The sequence below is a fragment of the Schistocerca nitens genome, chromosome 5, assembly GCF_023898315.1.
Source record: "Schistocerca nitens isolate TAMUIC-IGC-003100 chromosome 5, iqSchNite1.1, whole genome shotgun sequence".
Lineage (NCBI taxonomy): Eukaryota > Metazoa > Arthropoda > Insecta > Orthoptera > Acrididae > Schistocerca > Schistocerca nitens.
This window is the reverse complement of record NC_064618.1, coordinates 147,094,087-147,120,323: the sequence shown is the minus strand read 5'-3', so window position 1 is coordinate 147,120,323 and position 26,237 is coordinate 147,094,087. Positions and strand designations below refer to the sequence as shown.

General features: G+C 45.1%; 1 protein-coding gene across 2 annotated transcripts in view; it reads left to right on the top strand.

Moving 5' to 3' along the window:
* The window catches only part of LOC126259668 (ES1 protein homolog, mitochondrial-like), a 78,714-nt gene that overhangs the window by 9,972 nt on the left and 42,505 nt on the right, over positions 1 to 26,237 (top strand). For both annotated transcript variants that reach the window (XM_049956610.1, XM_049956611.1), the window contains exon 4: positions 23,985 to 24,130. In XM_049956610.1, coding sequence (XP_049812567.1) covers positions 23,985 to 24,130 — 146 coding nt within the window. The remainder of the gene's footprint in view (positions 1 to 23,984; positions 24,131 to 26,237) is intronic.

The window sequence follows — 26,237 nt, the reverse complement described above, 5'->3', positions numbered from 1 at the left end:
GTGGAAACTCTTCCCTAAAATGTATGACAGTTATCCCAAGCATCTTCTAGCAGCTTGAGCTGGAAAATAAAACTGGGAGTGAACAGCTGATTTACATTGAGACTCAGAAGGCTTATCCGATGCGTCCCCTTACTTTATAGAACTATGAAATGGTTGGAAGCGGAGTACATGTGCTATATATGGCTATTATTACTACAAACAGCAACTCCTCCTCAAAACAGTAAATAGGAGGTAGAAGCAGCAGCATTCCTAGTAAAATTAATGAACTGAAAAAACTGCCTTTCATTGCGTCTGTGTGTGATTTGCCTGCTGAAGACAATGTTTATTTATCTCTATATGCTGATAACAGTATCAATGAAGGTAGACCTGTTGAAACAAATGCCAGGAATTATATTATGGGCTGGGCATTCAGTGGGTTGGAACATAAAAAATGTGAATTGGCTCTGGCAACATATAATAATGAGCATGAAGTTGTCAACTTACATTTACAGTGGAAGAGATATGACTCAAACAAAATGCTTTTCCCCAATGTTTGTGCTTAGAGTTTTAGACATAATTTTGGTAAGTGTGTTATTGAAAGCACATACGGGGTGAGAAGCAACATGGTTTGCTTGCTCATGAATGACTGTGCCAAATTAGTAATGTGTAAGAGTTGTTGCTTTTTGTTTGCAAAAAATCCAAAGCATTTATTTGTACATAGGAAAAATGATACCTCTTTCTCATTAATCAGAAAGAATAGTCTTAAGCTACTTAAAGTAACTCACAAATAAGCCTAAATGCTCATGGGGAAGTGCGTACATGTATAGGCTTAGAGGTCATGTTACGTATCATTGTATTATTTTTAGTTCATGTTCTATCCAAATAAACTGTACAGAACCAATTGCTTTAATTTTCTTCAACCCTACACTTTCAATGAATTATTATCTAACATAACATCTTAAATTAATGATATGAATATAATAGAGGGAAACATTCCACGTGGGAAAAATGTATCTAAAAACACAGATATTGTGGCATACCGAACGAAAGTGCTGGCAGGTCGATAGACACACAAACAAACACAAACATACACACGAAATTCAAGCTTTCGCAACAAACTGTTGCTTCATCAGGAAAGAGGGAAGGAGAGGGAAAGACGAAAGGATGTAGGTTTTAAGGGAGAGGGTAAGGAGTCATTCCAATCCCGGGAGCGGAAAGACTTACCTTAGTGGGGGAAAAGGACAGGTATACACGCGCGCGCGCGCGCGCACACACACACACACACACACACACACACACACACACACACACACACACACACACACACACACACCCCCTATCCGCACATACACAGACACTCCCTTAAAACCCACATCCTTTCGTCTTTCCCTCTCCTTCCCTCTTTCCTGATGAGGCAACAGTTTGTTGCGAAAGCTTGAATTTCGTGTGTATGTTTGTGTGTCTATCGATCTGCCAGCACTTTCGTTCAGTAAGTCACATCATCTGTGTTTTTAGATATAACATCTTAAATGGCGTAAGAAATATAAACCGTGCAAAGTAATTTTGGTACACGGGCAAGTAAATTACGGAATCACAGAGGTCGTGGCAAGTGTAGTATCCAACTCAAACACCCACATGACACTGTTACCAGTATCTGCTGAAAAGCACATGCAAATGCCACAGTTTTTCCACTATTATCTTTATAAGCTATGTGCTGTTACTGGTTGGTGCATTTGATGTGGATAACATTTGTTATTTTCGTAAATGTTCTATTTTGTCATCTTTAAGTATGAACAAGATACCTGTTATGTATCCAGTTTACATCAAAATCCATCTTTGTTGGCAGTAATTTTTATGAGCACACTCACAAGCTCTTACACTTTAAGTGAGCATGTGTTGTTAACCATTGCATTAGAAACTGTGGCAATTCAAGACAACCAGTCAGTTTGGGTAAGAGTATGTAATATCTGCCCACTCAAGGCAGATCTATTCCATATCATTAGCTCGTGCAGCTTGTGGAACAGCTGCCTCCACACTTGCTCCCACTGGGGATCTCATCAGTGCCCACAACCCTCTGCAGGGCAGTCAAACCACATCTAGCAGGCAGCAAGTAATAGTGCAGTTAATTTCAGAACTGGAAGTCTGCCTCCTTAACACTGGGGCTGCAACACAATTGATTATGGCCCATGGAGCATACTCGGCCATAGATACTACAGTCTGCAGCCCAAGCATTTCACCCTTAATCCAGTGGTCCATCCATGATGACCTCTGTGACAGTGACCACCTTCCTATCACTCTCTTTTGTGACCCATCTGCTATATCTGCGGTAGCCAGATGTTGGTGCGCACATCGATGAATGCAGAAACAGAGGGAGTCGCCAGGTGGGAGAGCTGCTGTGAAAGAGTAACCCAAGCCAACAATACTGAGAATGAAATGTGACAGGTGGACTGTAGACAGGACAACAGACCAGGACAAGGACAAACAATCCTAGGACAATGAGGCTCCATGTAAAGCAGTCACCACAACAATGACAACAAAATCAAGAGCATCAGATAGACAAATCAAAGATGCAACCAGAGAGAGAGTAACTAGGTAACATGCTAGGTAGTTATCCTACACTTATACTACAGTGAAGGTTGATCCATAGGTATCAGGTGTGAGCATTGAACTGACTGGCTGTGCACCATGTGGCTGCCGTGCGTGGAACAGTGTTGGCCAGTGCACTCGCGTGGTGAGATGGTGGCGCACTTGTCATGTGAGCGCAGTGTGGTCGCAGCGTTCTCTGTTAGCTATAGAGGTCTATCTCCTCTGGCGGGCATTCAACCAGTAGGCACCATGTAGCAGACAATTGACAAATGGAACATGCACCATGTTGGTCTATTTGGAAATCCAACTGGCAAGCTTTCACCTCCAAAGTAACTTTTGAAAGCATTCAAGAGAAGGATACAGAACAAGTTGTAAAAGATGCTATACACACAATTATATATGTTGCCGAAGCAGTGAAACACTATTGTTAGGCTCTTTCTGATGAGCATCGGTGCCAAGGTGGTCTGAAGAATTAGCTATAGCTGTCAGTGTCGCAGAGCATTTCACCAACATAAGTGCCATCCTGCTACAGTACATTTAAAAGCATTCAAGAGACTTTGAACGAGGGCACAATATTTAATAAGAAAGAGAGAGGAGGAGTGTTGGGAACAGTATGTATCATCTATGGGATTATACACTCCACTGTGTCAAGGATGGACGTAACTCCACCGCATTTGGGCCACCAACTATCAACTGTAGTTCCTGGCATCTTCCTCAATGTCAACATCTGTACTGTTCATGCGGGCATTGCTGAATCTTTTGTGGCAGAGTTTGCCGAAATCCACAACCAAATGCATAAGCATCTTATCAATCTCCGGATGACAAACATCCTCTGGTTTATCAATCATATATGGTGGGGAAAGGGGGGGGGGGTCCCTCCGTCTGGCGGGATGGTATTATTATTTGTATCCTAAAATGGGGAAAAGACCCTCAAATTTTGAATAATTATTGACCAATCTCTTTAATAAAGAGGCTGTGCAAATTATTCAGAGGAGTTTTCAACCAATAACTGTGTTGGTCATGAAAACCAGAGAATATATATTGCAATTTCAAAGTGACTTTTTGCCATTCCAGTTCTTCATAGACCAACTGATTAGTCTGTAATCTGCAGTGTGTGATGGTTTTGTGAATCACTGACAATTGATTGCTGTGTTCTTTGTCCTACAGAAGGCATATGGTATGACTTGACTCCCTCACATCTTGGATACACTGCACGAGTGGAGCTTCTGCTCTCTACCCACTTTTATCCAGAATTTCATATCCCTGTGAGTCTAGGTCTGGATAGGTTCAACCCTCAGCAACTAACAGTACAGGTATCTGGGGTGGGTCAGGGATTGGTTCTTAGCATAACTGCTGTCAGTTGCACAATGACTGCAGTTTGACCCATGGTGGTCTAACTGTCATTGATGTAGATAATAATATTCACCTGTATTTCAGTTCTCCACCATTGTGAACCCTCCCCCCGCTTTCCCCCCAGGAAGCTTGCCGCTCTTTGGCAGGTTCGTGCTTGGCTACCATGGGGCTCCAACCTTTGCAGCATCTCTTCCCTTCTGTGCTGCATGTCTATCCTCTTGCTATTCTTTTTCCCTCCCCTCGGGGAACATGCCTGGGTGTTTTTCGGAATGTGTTCTGCATTTTCAGTTGCTGAAATCAGAACAGTCTCACCATTATTTTTTGTTACTTTTTCTTTCTTTGTTCACCTTCTCCTATCCTTCCTACATGTTGGCGCTTGAGGTTCCTCTTTTTCTTCTTCCTCCCTGTGCACTCTTGAAGGCTGGCTCATGTGTCTGATGCATAACAGTTGACTGGGTAACGTGTAATTCCCAGTCCCGGGTTGACAGGTAGGGTTTGCATGTACCCCCTGGTGCAGGCCAGGCTCAGGGAGGGGTAATTGCCTGAGCTGCCACCTTCCAAAACTGCCAATTGGACCCTCTGTCAGGTGTTTTGGAGGTGTGACCTGAGGTGTGACCTGAGGTGTGAACAATCACCTAAGGCGGGTGAGCACCCCTCAGAGGGGGGAGGGCAATTGAAAGGAGTGCACCATCAGAGACACTGGCAATCATGGGGATTTTCTTGCAATGAGCCAATCATTCTGTTGGCAGTCATTGTCTACCAAGTGTAAACGGAATGAAGGTCCCGATTCAAAGACCCTCCCAGCTGCACCACAGTTCCTTGTAGTTTCACTTACTGAAGACAGTCAATCCTTTGCAACAGTAAATCTATTTCTTATTGAGAAATTGATGTAATTGCTGGCCCTGTGAAATCCTGCTCTGAATTCTTCCCGTGATGTTATTTACACTAGGCTGCTCGATGGTCTGATTGAGGCAGAGATCCTAATGTAACTCTCTGACCAGGATGTCATTGCACAAGGGCGATTGTCTGCCGCCTCCTCCTCCTCCTCCCTGCTGTATGAGCTGCAATGGCGACCATGTCATCTCCTCTTGAGATTGTCCTTTGTATCTTGATGAGCGGGCTGTCCAGGGCAAAGGTAAAGGACAAAGTACCTTACCCAGTTGCTCACAAGTTATTGGCTAGTCGCAAACCCTGCATTCTACTGTCTGGCATTTACTTTACTGTTCTTGCTACATCTCATTCCATGAAGGACATGGCCACACAGACACGTGATCTCAAATTCAGCACTGCGGTTGTGAAATTGCCCAGTGTCATGGTAGTATAGTCGTTTCCTCGTCTAGCTGTGCAACAAGCTACCAAACATGTGCCTCCCAGGGTGTAGTCACCTACTACACAACTGGCAGGCCAGAAAGGACAGAAGGAATTCTTCCACAAAAAGTTCATACATCCCTCCAGCCAACAAACATCTGAGTCTCCCTTTGCCAACAGAAAAGTCTCCAAGAAGTCAAACAAAGGCAAATGGACTTTTCCTTCGCTGACTTGGAAATTATCTTCGACGGTGTCGCCCCGTGATATCTTCAGCCAGCCAACCTCCATGTCACCGATGCACACCGCCAGCTGTGTTTCTGCCTTGGACTCCGCAGATCAACAGAAACGGAATGCTGATGCCTCTGTAGATCTCATGAAGCAAGACCCTAAAGTCTCTGTGCCCTGTTGCAGTGAGTCTTCGAAGGCCAGCACTCAGCGGCCGCTGAGGTGACAAGCCTTCATTTTTTTCCTTCATCCCCCTACCTCGTTATAACTCTCCTCCGATGGAACGTTCATGGCCTTACGGCCGCTCCTCAAATCACAGCGTCTTCTTGTTCTCTGCTTCCCAGAAACAAAATTGCGTTCTCGCAGCCACTTCGAGCTCTCGCATTTCTTCTTGGTCTGTTTTGACTCCCCCCTCTCTCCCCCAACACATCGCTGCAATTTGTCCACCCATGTCATGAATGGCTTCTTGCAGAAATCCCAAACTGTGGCCATGTCTTTAGAGTTGGAGAAAGCCTATGACACTGGGGGGACTGGTATTCTCCGTACTTCTACACGTGAGGCTTCCATGGCCACATGCCCCATTTCCTTCAGGAATTTTTAAAAGAACGAGTTTTCAAGGTATGTGTGAGTTCTGCCTTGTCGGACACCCTTTGTAGGAAAACTGTGCTTCAGGGTTCCGTCCTGAGCGTCATCCTCTTTGCTATCGCCATTAGCCCTATAATGGCTTGTCTCCCCCGGGGCATCTCTGGCTCTCTTTTCATTGACAATTTAGCCATCTGTTGCAGTTCTCCATGGATTTGTCACATTGAGTGGCGTCTTCAGTGATGTCTCGATTGTCTTCACTCATGGAGCATCAACAGTGGCTTTCGTTTTTCCATTGACAAAACTCTTGTATGGATATCTGAGGGAGCAATTGTTTTCTTTCACCACATTGACATCTTGGGCCTGTTGCTCTCCCATTCATTGAAACTGCAAAATTTCTGGGGCTCATGCCCAATAAGAAATTTTCTTGATCCTCCCATGCGTCTTATCTGGCAGCCCGCTGTATGTGGTCCCTCAGTGTCTTACATGTCCACAATCCTACTTCCTGGGGAGCAGACCGAACCACCTTCCTCCATTTGTACTGGTCCCTTGTCTATTCGAAACTAGACTACGGGTGATTTGTTTATGCATCTGCACATCAGACACTCCTATGCTGTCTCAATACTATCCACCATCACAGCATATGCTTGGCCACTGATTCCTTTCACACTACCCTAGTTGAGAGTCTGTATGCAGAAACTGCCAAACCACTGCTGTCCTATCACAGGGACTTTTTCCTCAGCAGATATGCATGCCGTTTGTCTGCCATACATGTCCACCCATCCTATGCCTCCTTCTTCGATGACTCCTTTGATTGACAGTATGGGGTGTGTGTCCCTCTTCTGTCACCTCCTGGAGTTCGCTTTCAGCTCTTGCTCTAGCAGCTTAACTTCACACTACCTGCAACTTCCCTGGTGGGTGTGAACCCTTCACCACCTTAGTTTCGTGTGGTGACCATGCTCATCTTGACCTTCATTTGCTTCCTAAGGACACTACTCCAGCCTCGCTCTATCACCTTCATTTTCACGAACTTTGCACGGAACTTTGCGATAGTACCTTTGTGTACACTGATGGCTCTCGGACTGACCATGGTGTTGGGTGTGCCATCATCATTAGCACCGATGTTTTTCAGTATTGACTTCCGGGACACTGCTCAGAATTTACAGCAGAGTTCTTTGCCCTGTATTACCAGGCAATACATCCAGCAACACAGGATTTTCAATTGCATCATCTACTCTGACTCTCTCAGTGCCCTTCAAAGCCTCTGTGTGCTGTACACCGCCCATCCCTTAGTGCAACAGGTCCAGGAAAATTGTCACTTGCTCACTCTTGATGGAGCCACTGTGACGTTTTGTGTGTGTTCCTGGTCATGTCTGTGTGACAGAAAATGAGGCCGCTGACAGTGTGCCAAGGCTGCAGTCCTCGTACCTCAGCCTGCATGTTCTTACATTCCCTCCCAATGATCTCTATGTTGCCTTCTGTCAGCAGGAGGAGTCACTTTGGCATCACCTGAGGACCTCCCTTCTAGAGAACAAGATCTGGGTTATTAAGCCTCTCCCAGCATCTTGCAGGACCTCCTCTTGTCCCTCTCACTGTGAGATCATCATTTTAGCTAGGTTGTGTATCAGACACTGTCTTTCTAGCCATCACCATTTGTTAAGTGCTGTTCCCCCACCACTTTGTGCTCATTGTGCTGAACCTTTGACAGCCCACTATTTCCTTATCGGCCGTTTTAGCAAATGATACGTGGGCTGTCGACAGCATTTTACTTTGTATCTGTCATATCAATATGCTGTGAAGGCCATCTAATTTTTAGTTCATGACCTCCGTATTTTATAGACCATCTCTACATCCCTGTTTTTAGCTGTCTTCTGTCCCGTCACATGGGATTAACGTGTAGTCATTTTTAACTCCTTTCTTCGTCTTCATGTTCTACAATTCTGACATGGGCATGTATGAGCCTAGTTGTTTTTGCACCTTAAAACAAAACAAACCAAACCATTGTGAATCACAGAGAGCCTACTTCAGAAGACCACAAAGAAGGTGCACAACAGGACCCTGGATCATGGATATCAGTTTTCTCCCATTAAAATTCATGTCGCACACTTTTGTCAACTCAGGAGTATGCATTCACACCCAGAACTTTACTTCAGCAACTAGTTGTTGAAACTTTCAAAGTTTTGGCCCTCTTACTTGACACTAAGTTACGTGGTTACCAATTGTATGCCAGCTCAAAGCAAACTGCTTGAGGAAACTTGATACCCTCAGATTTGTCAGCAGCACCTCCTGCTGTACAGACAGCAGAGTCCTTCAGTGATTCTACAAAGCTTTGAATCTATCCCTCCAGGACTGTGTATGTTGCCTAAGGGCCTGCAGCACCATTGGTACTGAGCTTGTTAGACTCTCCACCACAGTGGTGTATGATTGGCAGATGGAGCCTTTCATGTGAGCCCTGTAGACAACTTCCTGACAGAAGCTGATATCCCCCCACTGAGGGCCAGATGCTAGTAACTCTTAGCGAACTATGTATGAGATGGGTAATATACCATCAGACTTTCAGAAAAATGCTATCCTCACAATTTCAAAGATTGCAAGAAACGACAAAGCAACAATTATTGCACAATCAGTTTAATCTCTCATGCATCAAAGTTGCTGACAAGATTAATATGCAGAAGAATGGAAAAGACAACTGAGGATCTGTTAGGCGATCAGTTTTACTTTTTACTTTAGGTAAGGTGAAGGCACAAGAGAGACCGTTCTGACGTTGCTGTTGATGATGAAAGTAAGACTGAAGAAATATCAAGACACATTTGTAGGATTTGTTGACCTGGAAAAAGTGCTTAACAGTGTAAAATGGTGCAGGATGTTTGCAATTCTGAGAAAAATAGTAGCAAGTAATACGGAAAGATAGGCAATGTACAATATGTACAAGAACCAAGTGGGGACAATAAGAGTGCAAGACCAAGAACAAAGTGTTTGGATTAAAAATGGAGTAAGACAGGGATGCAGTCTTCCGCCATTACTGTTCAATCTGTACATCAAACAAGCAATGAAAGAAATAAAAGAAAGGTTCAAAAGTGGGATTTAAATGGGAGGTGAAAGGATGCCAATGATATTTGCTGCTTATGTTGCTATCTTTAGTGACAATGAAGAAGAATAATAGTCTCTCTTGAATGGAATGAACAGTCTAGTGAGTACAGAATAAGGATTGAGAGTAAATGAAAGAAAGACGAAAGTAATAAGAAGTACCAGAAGTGAGAACAGCAAAAACTAAATGTCAAAATTGATCAGGAAGTAAATGAAGTTAAAGAATTCTGCCACCTAGAAAGCAAAGTAACCCATGACGGATGGAGCTAGGAGGACATAAGCAGACTAGCACTGGCAGAAACCAATTCCTGGCCAAAAGAAGTCTACTAGTATCAATCATAGGCTTTAATTTGAGGGAGAAATTTCTGAGATTGTGTATCCTTAGAGCACAGCATTGTATTGGTAGTCGAAGATGAGGTGTGGAAAAACTTCAACAGAAGAGATTTGAAGCATTTGGGATGTGGTGCTACAGAAGACTCTTGAGCATTAGGTGGACTGATAATGTAAGATGTGAGGAGGTTCTCTGCAGAATTGGCAAGGAGTGGAATATATAGAAAACACTGACATGGAGGGGGGACAGGGATGATGGGGTATCTGTTCAGATATCACGGAATAACTTTCATGGTACTAGAGGGAGCTGTAAGAGGGTGAAAAGTGTAGGTGAAGACAGAGACTGTAATACATCCAGCAAATAATTGAGGACGTATATTGCCATTGCTACTGAGAGATAAAAAGGTTAGTGCAGGAGAGGAACTCGTGGTTGGCTGCATCGAACCAGTCAGAAGCCCAGCTGTCCCTTCCAGTCTGGGTATGTAGTTTCCTCTCAGCATGCTGTCCTGGTGTCTACCCAGTCCTATAATTTGGTTGGACCTCGCCTGTAGCACCGAGGAAAATTCTGATTCCACCGTTCTCAAACACCTATTCCATTCAGTTATACATGACTAGCCAAATTCGACGTTCATCTACAAAGATGAATTGAAAGTAGATATTTTTGACTAAGCTTTTGTGCACACAATGGGCCACAAGAAGTATTTTCTGCCAAGTGCATGCAGTGTATACCCTGCAGAGTTGGTCACCATGTCATGGGCTTTGCAGTACATTAAAACTCTCACCACTGACTTCATGGTTTACAGAAACTCCATGAGCTACTTAAAAGGATATCTTAGTGCTAACCCATAAACGTATTGGCCACTAACATTCAAGACCTGTTAGTTGACCTTCACAGTTCTGACTCCACTGTAACATTCCTCTGAACACTGAGACACATGGGCATTTTAAGAAATGAACTCCCTGACAAATTAGCTAAAAAACTGACCACATGGGACTAACTTGGAGTACTGGTGTCAGTCCTACGATTTCTACTGTGACGTCAGGTTTTGAAAACCTGTGATTTGAAATGGCAGGCTACCATTATCTCAACAAGCTGAGGACACTCAAGGCGACCACCGAGGCATGGAATACTTTTCTCCAAGCCTCTTGGAAAGATGCCACCATGTTGTGGCAGCTATGTACATCAGATTTAACTACGAGTTCCTTTTATATCAAGAAGACTTCCCTAATACAGCTGTGGTAGTCTTCCTTAGGCTCGCCCACATTTTCACAGCGAGTGCCCCGCTGGGTGATCTGAGACGAGCTGTTGCCTTGTCTCCCTCCCTACCCCATATACTTGTAGATGATGGGATAGCAGCTACTGTATTTACTCGAATCTAAGCCGCACTTTTTTCCGTTTTTTGTAATCCAAAAATCTGCCTGCGGCTTAGAATCGAGTGCAAAGCACGTGGAAGTTCAGCAAAAATGTTCGTAGGTGCCGCCACAACTAACTTCTGCCGTCGAATATATGTAGCGCTACACAGGCATGCTTTGTAGGCACGAAGGTAAGTACTGGTGCCAAAACATCTGCCTCAGTAAATAAATTTAAATAAAAGGTGGAAGATGAGCTTTTTTTTCTCCGCCCCGAGTTTCGATCACTGAATTTTCATACATTATCCAACGAAGTAAATACAAATTCCGTATTGTTCATCTTCGAATGTAGCAGAATTTCAGTGTACTACGAAAATCCGACTGGCAAGACTGTTAGGGATGTTTGTCAAATGGCCAACTCTACGTTCTGAATTTTTTCCTACCTGTGAGAAGAGATGGTTGCTAATAGGAACCTGATGAAATGTGAATCACATGCAGCATTCTCTTCACCATAAGAATAATATGAATATAAACATTTTGCCATGTATTCCTTCGTGTTTGCTGCTATCTCATTTAAATCCTGTCTGCCTATTAAACTACGAAACTAGAGTGAGACGACAGCAAACGCGGAAGAATGTACGTATCGTGTCATGTTTATATTCGTATTATTCTTATGCCTAATAGTGATACAGTCAGAAATGAAGCACGACAACTGACTAGATTTTTAAATCTAAGATGACTAATTTTTGTGCAGAATTTGATGTACTACAGAAGCCGCCGCAAAGATTTTCAAACGGAGAAAAATTTTCGCCCCCCCAGGGGGGTCCACAACTCTTTTGTGGATACGTGCGTGGCGAGCACGGGGCCCCGAGCCATTGCAGCCTTCTTTCTCTCCCGGGCTGCATTTCCTTTTCCTTCCCCTCCTTTCCCCTCCATGCTCCTTTCCCCTCGCCCTCTCCTCTCCCACTATTGGTGTCCTTGCTTATGTTGGCCCCGCTATCCTCCTGGTTCTGTTGGTTTAACTCTCTGGCTTTGTTGCGTACTTATCTCCTCTTTTTGGCATTCCTTGGTCCCCCTCTGGGGTTTGACCTCCATTCCAAAATTTCTCTTCCGTAGTGTGAGCCATTTGGGGAAGAGCACCTTACCTAGTGTCTCCGACGTGCGCCCTCCTAGTACATTCCACCTTTTCTTTCACGTCGTGGTCTGATGCTAGGGTGCATAGCCAGCACGGTAGCCAGCCCGTGTGGTGGGGTCGCTATGTACCCTTTTGGTTGAGCCCCCTGAACACACAGGGATCACACTTCTGATACCTGAGCTGTGACCTCCTCATGCATGCCTTGGAGTGGTTGCTCGTCATCCTGGAGCATCGGAACTCCCGGCAATGGCCGCCGTGCCAGACGGCCCTTGCTGTGGCTGGGTGGCGCCCGTGAGGAGAGCCCCTGATCGGAGTGGGTGGTATCAGGGCGGACGCTATGCAGATGAAACGCATAAGGGTCCAAAACTCTGGCCGTTCTGCGGCCGTCTCTCTGCGTGGTACTGATTCCTCAAGTGCTGCTTCTCTTGCCCCTTCGGCCTTCCCTTCCATGGCTACCCCCTGGGAAGAGGGTCAGGCCCGTCGTCTAGGGGCAAAACCTTTCCCCCGTTATCTAGTTTGCACCAGGACTGATGGAGATACTTTCACCAGTGTCAAGCCTTTATTCTTTGTGGAACACATTGAAGACAAGTTTGGCGAAGTGGACTCCCTGAGCAAGATGCGGTCGGGTTCGTTGCTGATTAAAACTACTTCAGCTGCCCAATCTGCGGCCCTTCGTGCCTGTACCCATCTTGGCACAATTCCTGTGTCTATTACCCCTCACCAGTCTCTAAATATGGTACAAGGTGTGATTTTCCACAGGGACCTCATCCTTCAAACTGATGAGGAACTTCGGGACAATCTCGCACGGCGGGGTGTTCACTTTGTTCGGCGTGTTCAGAAGGGTCCTAAAGATAACCGTATTGATACTGGTGCCTTTATCCTGGCCTTTGAAGGGGATACCCTTCCTGAGAAAGTTAAGATTATGGTCTATCGCTGTGATGTGAAGCCGTACATCCCACCTCCTATGCGGTGTTTTAAGTGCTTGCGTTTTGGCCACATGTCTTCTCGCTGTTCCCAGGACCCTCTCTGTGGTGACTGTGGACGTCCACTCCATGAGGGGAGTCCCTGTGTTCCCCCTCCTGTATGTGTAAATTGTCGTGGTAGTCATTCTCCACGTTCACCAGATTGCCCAGTTTATAAGAAAGAAAAAAAGATACAAGAGTATAAGTCCCTCGATCGTTTAAGCTACACAGAGGCCCGTAAGAAATATGCACGACTGCACCCTGTGTCTATGACATCAAGTTACGCCTTGGTTACATCTTCCCCCCTTCCCCCCCCTTCCTTACCCCCATCCCGGACCCCACTCCTCCCCCTCTCCCCTGCGGCTCCCACACCTTCTCCTCTGGGTGCTGCTCCCCCTCCCCAGCCGGAGAAGTGTCCCACTCCTTCGGCGTCTGCCGGTCAAGGGCGCCTCTCCCGGGATGCCCCTTCCCGGCACCTTCCAGGTCAAAGGTCTGCTGCCGCGCGGCGACCGCGAGAGCCGCGGTCTGTCGGCCCCCACGTCGCCCGGTCTCTTTCTGTTCCTGATCTTGCTGCAGCTGGCTCCTTTATGCCACACAGCCCTCCTCGATCTCAGCCTGAAAAGAAGAAGAAACATAAGTCCCGGGACAAAGAGCCTCTGGTGTCACCGGAGGTCCCTTCCCCGACTTCACAACTGGATTCTGACCTGTCGTTTATGGATGTCGCCCCCTCCTTGTCTGTGACGGGTGGGGACCCGGCAGTATGACTGGATTTAGCGTGTTCAGCCCTCATTTAAACCATCGTTCTGTGGTTCTCCAATGGAATTGTAATGGCTACTATCGACACCTTCCGGAATTGAAATCCCTTCTTTCGTCCTACTCTGCAGCTTGTGTGGTTCTCCAGGAATCACATTTTACTGATGCTCACTCACCGACCCTCCGTGGGTTCCGTGTTTTCTGTCGCAATCGGGTCGGACCCTTGCGGGCTTCTGGTGGCGTTTGTACGTTGGTCCGTACCGACATTGCTTGCACGTGGATTCCTCTCCAAACTACATTGGAAGCGGTTGCTGTTAGGGTCCACTTAGACTCTGCAGTCACCGTTTGCAATCTTTATCTCCCTCCTGACAGGGCTCTTACACCTGCTGCCTTAACCACCCTTCTTCAGCAACTTCCTCCTCCCTTCCTCCTCCTTGGGGATTTTAATGCTCATCATCCTTTGTGGGGCAGTGCCTTTCCATCTAGACGAGGTCTTCTTATAGACCAATTTATTGCAGACCACGACCTGTGCCTTCTTAATGATGGCTCCCCTACTCATTTCAGTGCTGGTCATGGTACCTTTTCTGCCATTGATCTTTCTCTTTCGTCTCCCTCTCTCCTCCCTTCACTACACTGGTCGCCACACGACGACCTTTGTGATAGTGACCATTTCCCGTTGATTCTCACGCTCCCTTCGCGCTCCCCGATGGACAGGTTACCTCGTTGGTCTTTCCACCGCGCCGATTGGCCTCTATACACTGCACAGGTCGAGTTTTCTCCCTCTTTGTCGGGTTGTATTGATGACGTCCTACGTGACGTGTCTGACGCGATTGTTCGCGCTGCTAACGTTGCTGTCCCGCGCTCATCTGGACTATTTCGTCACCGGCACGTCCCGTGGTGGAGTCCGGCCATTGCCATTGCCATCCGTGATCGCCGTTGAGCTTTGCAACACTTAAAGAGGCACCCATCCGTAGCCAGCCTTACTACTTTTAAACGCCTTCGCGCTAAAGCCCGTTATTTAATCAAACAGAGCAAGCGGATATGTTGGGAACGATTCGTTTCTTCCCTTGGTTCCACTGTCCCTCTGTCACGGGTATGGGCTACACTTCGTTCTCTCCAAGGTTGCCATCGGCAGTCCACCCTACCAGGCCTTCACCTCCCAGATGGCATTTGTACGGACCCATTAGTTATCGCCGAACATCTTGCGACCCATTTTGCAGTGGCATCGGCGTCAGCCTCCTATCCCGCTGCTTTCCTTCATCACAAACAGCAGGCTGAAGCTCTCACCTTATGTTTCACCACTTGTGAGTCAGAATCTTATAACGAACCTTTTACTGAATGGGAATTTCTTTCTGCTCTATCTTCTTCTCATGATACGGCCCCTGGCCCAGATTCCATTCATAACCAACTGCTTCAACATCTCAGTGCTCCACAACGGCAACATCTTCTTCGGGTGTTTAACCGTATCTGGCTCCAGGGTGACTTCCCTTCTCAGTGGAGGGATAGCATTGTGGTTCCTGTCCTTAAGCCTGGTAAGAACCCCCTATCTGTTGACAGCTATCGGCCAATTAGTTTGACCAATGTTGTTTGTAAGTTACTTGAACGGATGGTAGCCCGTCGGCTCACTTGGGTCCTCGAATCTCGGGATCTATTGTCCCCTTACCAGTGTGGCTTTCGAGAGGGACGATCTCCAATCGATCATTTACTTCGCTTGGAATCCGCAGTTCGGCAGGCTTTTTCCCAGCGCCGCCATTTGGTTGCAGTGTTTTTTGACCTTCGCAAGGCCTATGACACGGCCTGGCGCTATCACATCTTACTAACCCTTCATCAGTGGGGTCTTCGGGGCCCACTCCCGAATTTTATCCGCCAGTTCCTGATCCATCGGTCATTCAGAGTTAGAGTTGGTACTGCTTTTAGTTCTCCGCGGACCCAGGAGACGGGCATCCCACAGGGTTCTGTCTTGAGTGTCCTTCTTTTCCTCATTGCTATCAATGGACTTGTGGCCTCTGTCGGTCCCTTGGTCGCCCCTGCCCTGTATGTGGATGATTTCTGCATTTGGGTTAGTTCCTCCTCGATGGCATCTGCAGAACGGCAGCTCCAGGTGGCTATACGGCGTGCCTCTGCATGGACCCTCTCACACGGGTTTCAATTCTCTCCTTTAAAATCGCGGGTGGTCCACTTCTGTCGCCGTACTACGGTCCACCCTGATCCAGAGCTCTATCTCGCTGCACAACGATTGCCTGTGGTTTCACAGTTTCGTTTCCTGGGTCTTCTTTTCGACAACAAGCTCACTTGGTTGCCCCATATCAGACTCCTGAAGGTAGGATGTTTCCGTAAACTCAATGTCCTTCGCTTCCTTGCCCACTCCTCTTGGGGTGCGGACCGTTCTCTCCTCCTCCGTCTTTATCGTGCTCTAGTTCTGTCTCGTTTGGACTATGGTTGTCAAGTTTATGGTTCAGCTGCTCCTTCCACACTGCACGTGCTGGATCCAGTCCACCATCGTGGTATCCGTTTGGCCACCGGTGCCTTCCCTACTAGCCCTGTTGATAGTCTCCTGGTTGAAGCTGGGATCCCACCCCTTTCTGTTCGGCGGTCCCAGCTTCTGGTGTCTTATGCCCTCACTATCCGTTCTTCTCCCTCTCATCCTTCCTATTCTATCCTGTTCCCAGACCATGGACGTCGCCCACCCGACTCCCGCCCTCGGGCGGGTTTACCGGTTGGGCTGCGCCTTGCGTCTCTTTACCGTGATTTTCAACTTCCTTCTTTGTCCTGTCTTCCTCGCTCCCTCCCCTCCACCCCTCCTTGGTTAGTTCCTCGGCCTCGAATTCGGATGGATCTCCGCCGCAGTCCGAAAGATTCCATCCCCCCGGTGGTGTTTCGTTCCTTTTTCCGCAAAATTTTATGGGAGTTTCGGGATGCTGTTGTTTTTTACACTGATGGCTCTAAATCTGCTGATCATGTTGGGTATGCCTTCACGTCCTCTGTTGGAACGGAAAATCATCTGCTGCCACCTACATGTGGGGTGTTTACTGCGGAATTGATGGCAATTTCCCGGGCCCTTACCTTTATTAAACAATCCCAACACAACCGCGTTTTGTTATGTACGGACTCGATGAGTGGCCTTCTTGCTATTGACCGGTGTTTTTCGCGCCATCCCTTGGTCTCTGCCATCCATGACCATCTCGCTGATATTCACCGTGCTGCTTGTTCCATTGACTTCCTATGGGTCCCTGGCCATGTGGGTATCCCGGGAAATGAGCTCGCTGATCGTTTGGCTGGGGGAGCAGTTACTTACCCCCCGTTTCCTGTAACCCCTCCTGCAGCGGATTTACGGCTTCACATCAAATCCCACTTCGCGCAGTCATGGGCCAATTCTTGGGAGGCTACTCCACTGTCTAATAAACTTCGTGCAATTAAGGTGACACCAGGCCCATGGCGTTCTTCCTTTCGCCTCTCCCGAAAGGACTCGACCACACTGTGTCGTGTCCGCATTGGTCATACCAGGCTGACCCATGGTTTTCTTTTGCGTGATGAGCCACCCCCGCTATGTGGTTGTGGAGCCTTCCAGTCAGTGGCCCACATTTTGGTTGAATGCCCCCTTCTTTTGGCTCTGCGTACTAAGTACAGACTCCCCCACACTTTACCTTTGATGTTGGCTGACGATTCCCGGATGGTCTCTCTGGTTCTCGGTTTCCTCCGGGAGAGTGGTTTTTATTCTCAGTTTTAAGGTTTTTAATCTCCCTGGTGTTGGGGCAGGGCGGTGAGTGTTTGGGTGTCTCCCACTGTAGGCAGTGTTTAGAGATTCCCGATTCACCTCCCTGACCGGAATCCTCTTTTCTTCCCCTTTTACTCTTTTTACCCTTTTTTAAGGCTTGGTTAGTCTTTTTATTCCCATACGTATTTTCTGCATTATAGCAGTTGTACCTTTTAAGTCACAGGTGGTCTTGCCTATGCTGCTTCAGCATAGTGTTGGGTTCGTTCTCTTGCCGACTTCCCTCATTTGTTTTTACCAATGACAACGTGACTGCCCTTTTACGTTTTTCCCTTTTTCCGTTTTATTGTTCTGACTTTTCTGAGATGTCCCGTTAGCGGAATGGAGTATATTTGAAACAAGGGACTGATGACCTAGCTGTTTGGTCCCTTAAACCTCACTCAACCAACCAAAATTTTCGCCTAACTCTCGTTCAGAACATGTTCTATCATACACAGTCTGTTATTTGGTTCTTGTTGATCATTATCAAAGAAAGCAGCAGTGTAAGTAACAACAAATAGCAGTCCCTTGCCATTGTTTCGCTAATGAGACGATTCCTCTTTTTTTTTTAAAAAATTGTAAGTGGCGGTAGCACGCACAAACGCAAGCCATGCCGTGAGCGGCGACAGGCCGCAAACATGCACTATCAGAGTGCGACAAACAATGCATGACACAGTACAATAATGCATTTCAGCTTAGTGACGTAAACACTATAACAAAGAAAACGGCACTTATCACATCAAAGCAAAATAAGCAATCGATTCAAACCAGACGAAACACGTGAAAAAGGAAGGGTACGTATAAATACGGACGGAGCGCCTGATGCATAGCAATGGCTACCCGGTAAAGCTTAACTGCTAAGCTTACGACTCGAACCTAACTACTGTAGCTGTATCGTCTTTCATTCTACCTAAATTGTGTCTCGTATTACAATGGACCAACTTTGTTTCGATTTGGATATGCGGCCTAAAACTTTTCTCTCCCCTTGAATTTAGAGTCTCAAAATTCAGGTGCGGCTTAGATTCGGGAATTTTTTTTTTCCTTTATTTCGAGTCTCATTTTTCACGTGCGGCTTAGATTCGAGTGCGGCTTAGATTCGAGTAAATACGGTAACAGAGTCATACTTTTTGGGAGAAAAGTGCGTTTTATAATAAAATTTAATTCACCTCAATGTTTTGCATTGGAATGGAAGTGGGGGGAGTACCTCGCACTGTGGTATGTGCCGTTAGTGGTTTCCAGCTACTTTCTCCCTCTGAACTGTTGTTCATTTTTAAATTTTTATGTATATATTTTATTTATCGAATAGTTTAAGATAATTATGAAAATACACAATTTTTGACGATGTAATGTAATTGGGTAGATAAAAAATCTACTCACCAAGTGGCGGCAGGAGAACACACATATAAAAAAAGGTTCTCATTTGCAAGCTTTTGGAGCCATTGGCTCATTCTTGCAGCAGAAAGGCTGAAGGGGAAGGAAGAGGGGTGAAGAAAAAGGACTGGAGATGTTTAGGAAAAGGGGTAGAGTGTGGAAAAGTTACCCGGAACCCCGGGTTAAGGGAGTCTTACCAAAAGTCTCCAGTCCTTTTCCTTCACCCCTCTTCCTTCTCCTTCAACCCTTCTGCTGGAAGGAGGCAACACTGGCTCTGAAAACTTGCATACAAGAAGCATTTTTTTTATGTGTGTTCTCCCACCACTTCCTGTTGAGTAGAATTTTTATCTATCCAATTACATTGATAGAAGATAATTGACACTCTAGTCCATGTAGTCTTCATTTTCTTATCCCATCTTAGTAGTACTGGCAGTGATAACCTTCTTGGCGCATCCTTCAACGACCAGATAGTTTTTTAGCTGCCTAGGTTTTATCTCAGTTTTAATCATCTAAGTCAGATGTCAGTCATCCAAATTTTTAACCACAACAAGGTGGTCACAGACCCTGGAAGTGACAATTCCCATTTTCTCATTTCACATTTTTAGGTGTATTTCTCGCATAATGAGAGACTGACAACCAACATTTTTACTGTCTAAGAAGTGCAACTTAGAGTACAAGGTACATCTCAGTCTCTCAAATTACAGAATAATAATTTCCATTATGTCTTAAGTTTCTTGCTATCATGAATCGAAGGAAACTGGTGAAAACTGGAAAAAAAGACATACAAGCTAACTTAACCACTTACAACAGGGTCATAGAGATTTTTATCCTTGAACAGCTTGCTTATCTGAAAATCACTAACTGTCCCCCCTCCTTTACTTGTTTATTTTTCATACATTTAGATGTACAAGGTTTGTACATAGATACAAAATTACATTCCTAATCATATTCACAACCTTTCCAAAACTTTTCATAAGGTCTTGTAGGAACCTCCTGGTGAAAACGAAATCACACAGTGGACTTTGGCGTTTATTCTGTGAAGAATGTTATTTACGATGTGTTTATTCTCTGGTTTTGTTCTAGCACTATGTCATCTCTTTTTGTATATATTGGCTTTGGTATTGTTCCTGTGTTCAATGACATGCAAAAATAGTTATATTCTTGAATGCAGTACTCTCTCGAAAATAATTATTAATTAGCCTCAGTGGCTTTACTGGTGACCCAAAACACTGAACATAAAGAAAATTACGATGTACAAACAAGAGAATTCAGCAACTTCAGAAAGTTCATGGAGGAATGAAGAGATGCAGCTCGTGAACCTTCAAGAACAGATACATGAACCACTTGAAGCACTGAAGACGCCTATTACTGCAATGTCAAACACATGTGCGGCCATACAAACCAACAGCCCGATGGCAAATATGCAGCACGTAAAAATTTGAACACCGAAGTTCCTACCGGACAAACTGCTGCTATGGTCTGCAATGATTGAGCTCACGTTTGTCCAAAGCAAGATCCATGATGAGCAGACGAAGTTAGCGATAACGGTGAATGTGCTGGATGCTAGAGCAGCAACTGCAGCAGAAGATGTAGTACTCCGACCTCCAGCACAATGACCGTACACAACATTGAAAAATGTTTTACTCACCAGAATGCATAAACTGTTAAATCAACGCATATGCCAGGTGCTTAAACAAGAAGATGGAGGGGACAGCACACCATCAGAATTTTTGAAGCATTTGCGTGATATCGTCAGTGCAGTAGAATTGTCAGATGTGACGCTCAAAACACATTTAGCTAGATCAATTATTAAGCACAGTAAAAGCCGCACTAGTAATTCGTGGGAAAGACAACATGCAGAACCTCTTGGAGGTAGCAGACAAAGTCCATGCGGCCCTAGGCAATCCACAGATGGCTTGCATGGCAATCTTTAATGGGGAAGAAGCATCAGAAGTGATAGCAGCAGTACCGAAGACTCAGCATACGGGCGTCAACAAACAAATGCCCTTTTGGGTTAAAGAACGCAGCTCAAACATGGCAGCGATTTATTGATGAAGTGTTGCGCGGGTTGATAGGATGCTTCACGTATCTTGATGACATATTAATCTCATCTACGGCAGAAGCACACAAGAAGCAACTGTCCACAGTGTTTACCCGCATAAACCAGTACAGAGTAATAGTTAACAAAGCAAAATGTGAACTGCGAAAATGGCAAATGACTTTCCTAGGGTATGAAGTTTCGATGGAGGGCATACGCCCGTGAGAGGACAAGGTAGCAGTAATAGAGACCATGATCCACCCTGAGACTTACTATCAACTCAGAAAATTTTTAGGCGTGGTAAATTTCTATAGACAGCATTTGCTGTGAGCTGCACCGGTACAAGTGCCCTTGACAGACACTCTTGTAGGTAAAAATGCAAATGGAAAATGACCAATGGAACGTGGACATGGAGAGAGCATTTCAACACACAAAGGCAGACTTAACGAAAAGCCACACTCATTCCTCATCCGGTACCAAAAGCACCTCTGTCAGTAGTAGTCAATGCCAGCCAAGACACGTTGGGAGCCGCACTGCACCAGAAAGTAAACGACAAATGGCAGCCTTTGGGCTTTTCTTCACGAAAAATTACAGAACCACAAAGGAAATGGAGCACATACGACAGAGAACAGTTACCGATATATGAAGCTATCCAGTACTTTAGACCGTATGTAGAGGCAAGAGCATTTACTGTATACACTGACCATAAATTGCATTCAGTAAGTCGCAGGATAACTGTTCTCCACGTCAATTTCGCCACTTAGAACACATCAATCAATTTACTACAGATATCAAGCATATCAAGGGAGTCGAAAACATAGTCGCTGATTTACTGTCGTGGGTCTCAGTTATTTCACAAACCATAGACTATGATAAATTAGCTGCAGCATAAGCTAATGACGCAGAACTCCAATAGTACTTACAGGACGTAACAACCAGACTTCAGTTAAAATTAATCCAGCCGGTGGATGCGAATGTGAAGATATGGTGCGACATAGCTACAAACAAACCCAGGCCTTTCGTCCCAAGGCAACTGCGAAAAGAGGTTTTCGACAGCATACATGGACTCAGTCATCTGGGTAGCAGAGCAGCTATCAAACGACTCATGGAATGTTTTGTCTGGCCAGGTATAAGGAAGGATTGCCATGGTTGGGTAACAACATGCATGCTGTGCCAAAGGAACAAGATTGGACAGCATGTACGTAAAGCAGTTGGAGATTTTCCCCCAGTAACAAAGAGGTTCTCCCACGTTCATTTGGACATTGTGGGCCATCTACCACTTTCGGAAGGCTACGAGTATTTGTTGACATCGGTGGATCGGTATACAAGATGGGCAGAAGCTTCTCCACTATTGGACATTTCAGCAGAGACGGTAGCTCAAGTATTTTTGGCTTCTTGGATCTCCCATTTTGGATGTTCACTATTCGTGACAACTAATCAAGGATAACAGTTTGAATCCACTTTATTCCAACAATTAGCCAAGCTCTGTGATTTCACCATCGCCACACCACCACTTATCACCCAGTGAGCAATGGCGTGGTTGAGCGGTGGCACAGGACATTAAAGACAGCATTGTTATGCCATAAGGACAGCTGGACTTCATCGTTGCCAGTGGTGCTGCTAGGTCTCCGAACTGCCTGCAAATCAGACCTAGGTGCATCCATGGCCGAACTGGTTTACGGAGAGAACCTCAGGCTACCGGCAGAATTTTTCGTTGAACTGACGGAATCGACAGTCGGTGACATGCCTTACATCTTACAACCAGTCCGCAACCACGTGGCACAGCAGACCAACACCTGGTTCTCGACATGGGACCGACACGCTATTTGTTCACAAGCAGCTTAGTGATTACCCTTATGTGTGGCTGAGGACAGACGCTGTACAAACACCTCTTCAGCCACCATATACTGGGCCGTATAAATTACATGGGAGAGATGAACATACGCTGCAGACAAATCATGATGGGAAACAACAAACAGTTTCCATTGAGATAGTTAAACCGGCGCACATGTGGCCACCAGCTGAAGAACAAAATCAAGACACCAGTGAAGAACCGCCACCTACACAATATGAGGAAGAGGTGTTGCCCACAGAGGGCATCACGCCAAGCCAGAAGCAGGAAACCACACCGAAAGACCCACCGTTCTCAGAGAAGCACTCTAGGGCAGGCAGAATTATAAAATAAAAGTATCCTTGTGCCCGGAGCTCCACTCTACAAAGGGGGGACTGTGTAGGAACCACCATGTGACACAACGAAATCACACAGTGGACTTTGGTGTTTGTTCTGTGAAGAATGTTATTTACGATGTGTTTATTCTTTGGTTTTGTTCTAGTGCTATGCCATCTCTTTTTATAAATATTGGCTTTGGTATTGCTCCTGTGTTCAACAACATGGAAAAATAAAGTTATATTCTTCAACAGATTACGCTCTCTCAAAAATAATTATTAATCAGCCTCAGTGGCTTTGTCTTATTTTATGTAAAGACCAGGAATAAAACCACTAGGCTCTACAAGTGGTTCATTGATTTTGTTGTATGTTCAAAGTTGACTGAAATGTATTCTAATCTTTCTGTTTGTAGGGATAAAAAACAGTGGCAAAACTGTCTGGACGCAAGAAGCAACAGTATTTTGTGTCATCTTGGTTGCAAACCAAGTATCATGGCAACAAATTTGAATTCCTAGGAAATATGTGTATTAAACTTGTCAGAATTTACACTGCATAACACTTACTTCATACAGACTGCATAATGGATCAAAAATGAGTTTGCAGTGCCTAGGCAGACAAATTTTAAGCTTAATTTTTCCCTTTTTTAATTCTCTGTTGTTTAGCTGTCTCATTTCACCATAAGTGGTAATCTTCCAGTGATTTGAAGATGCCTTAGCAATACACCTACTTCTGCCACCTCACACACACACACACACACACACACACACACACACACACACACACGCACACACGCATACATATTGAAAGTTAGAAATTTTTGGATTTGTTTTTGTGATCTGTGTGGTCAATTTAGTTGCAAATAGTCGTTTTTCTTCAGGTTTTTTTTTCTGTGCTAGTGTAATTCTCTTCAGAACAGTGCTGATATGAATTTGTGATTATATTTTGTGACAACCTCCAAATATGAAGTAGGCTACTATTATTTTTTGTGAACATTTTATCTTCTTCAGGGGTCTCCAGTTGATGGAGAGAACAGGAGTGTTCTGAGTGAATCGGCCAGAATTGCCCGTGGCCCTGTTAAGCCATTGTCAGAACTTACTGTAGATTCTGCATCAGCTGTAGTCTTCCCTGGTGGATTTGGTGCAGCAAAGAACTTGTAAGTAAATAATGTTTGACACTTCGGTTGAGGGTGGTTAAAAAGTTCAAAGCTATGTCAGCTTAGAACAGAAATCCAAACAAAGCTTCTCTTGAGTGAAATGAAATCTGTGTCTACGACTAGTTACTGAGTGTTTTCCCAGAAAGCTGAGAATATTTGGCACTGTCTTATATTCATGGGTCTCTCTCTAGCAAACAGACATTAATTCCACTTCAGGTACAAGGATCTGAAAAATTTTTACTAATTTGTATCCACTTTGTCTCCAGATTGACTGTAGGGTGCATTACAGTTAGAGATCTGAGAAGCATATTTGCAGATAAATGATGTGGCTGTGAAGCCAGTAAGCATCTGCCACTTGTTAAAATTGTTTGGCAAAAATGTTTTTTCTGAAAACAAGAAAAAATTGTCTCTCTTGTGCTCTGTATTGCGTGAGCATTTCTCATAGTGCTATTTAGTGATCTTCTGTGAATCACCGTTAGATCTCTCTCTTCACAGGAAAGCAACTTAGAGTAAGATTTCACACATTTTATATCTACACCCATACTCTGCAAACCACTGTGAAGTTCATGATAGAAGGAATCTTCCATAGTACCATGTATTAGTGTTCCTTTCCATGCCATTAGCAAATGGGGTGTTTAAAGGAGGACTGCTCGAATGGCTTTGTACACATCATCTACATCGATACTCCACGAGCCACTGTGTGGTATATGGTTGGGGATACCCTCTACCATTACTAGTCATTCCCTTTCCTGTTCCACTTGCAAATAGAGTGAGGGAAAGTGTGTGTCCGTATGCCTCCATGTGAGCCCTAATTTCTCACCGAGCGAGGTGCCACAGTGGTTAGCTCACTGGACTCACATTCAGGATGATGACGATTCAATCCCACCTCCGGCCATCCTGATTTAGGTTTTCCATGATTTCCCTAAATCGCTTCAGGCAAATGCCAGGACGGTTCCTTTGAAAGGGCATGGCCGACTTCCTTCCCCATCCGTTCCTAATCAGATGAGACTGATGACCTTGCAGTTTGGTTTCTTCCTCCAAATCAACCCAACCCCTAATTTCTCGTATCTTATGTTTGTGGTCTTTACGTGCAATGTATGTTGGCAGCAGTAGAATTGTTCGGCAGTCAGCTTCGAATACTGGTTTTCTAAATTTTATCAAAAGTGTATCTTGAAAAGAATGTCGCCTTCCCTCCAGGGATTCTCATTTGAGTTCATGAAGCATCTCCATAACATTCACGTGTTGTTCAAACTTACTGGTAACAAATCTAGCAGCCCGCTTTTGAATTGCTTTGTTGTCTGCCTTCAATGCGACCTGGTACAGACCCCAAACACTTGAGCAGTACTCATGAATAGGTCACACCAGTGGTCTCCCTTACAGGTGAACCACTCTTCCCTAAAATTCTTCCAATGAACTGAAGTCAACCATTCGCCTACCCTACCATAATTCTCACATGCTTGTTCCATCTTATATTGCTTTGCAACTTTATGCCCAGATATTCAAACAGCTTGACTGTGTCAAGCAGGATACTATTAATACTGTATCTGAACACTACAGGTTCGATCCTCCTCCTCATCCACATTTACATTTTTCCATATTTTGGGCTAGCTGTGATTCATCAGGCCAACTGGAAATTTTTGCCTGTCATCTGGTATCTTCCTAAAGTCACTCAACTTTGATACTGTACTGTACACCATGGCCTCATCAGCAAAACAACTGCAGACTGCTGCCCAGCAAGTCCGCCAAATCATTTCTGTATATAGTAAACAGCAACAGCCCTATCACACTTCCCCGGGGCACTCTTGATGAGACCCTTGTCTATGATAAACACTCACTGTCGATGACAGCATACTGGGTTCCATTATTTAAGAAGTCTTCGAGCCACTTGTGTATTTGTGAACTTATTCCATATGTGTGTACCTTTATTAACAGCCTGCAATAAGGCACCATGTCAAATGCTTTCTGGAAATCTAAAAATATGGAATCTGCCTGCTGCCCATCATCCATTGTTCTCAGTATATCATGTGAGAAAAGAGCAAGCTGAGTTTCGCATGAGCAAAGGTTTCTAAAACCATATTGATTCATGGATATAAGCTTTTCAGTCTCA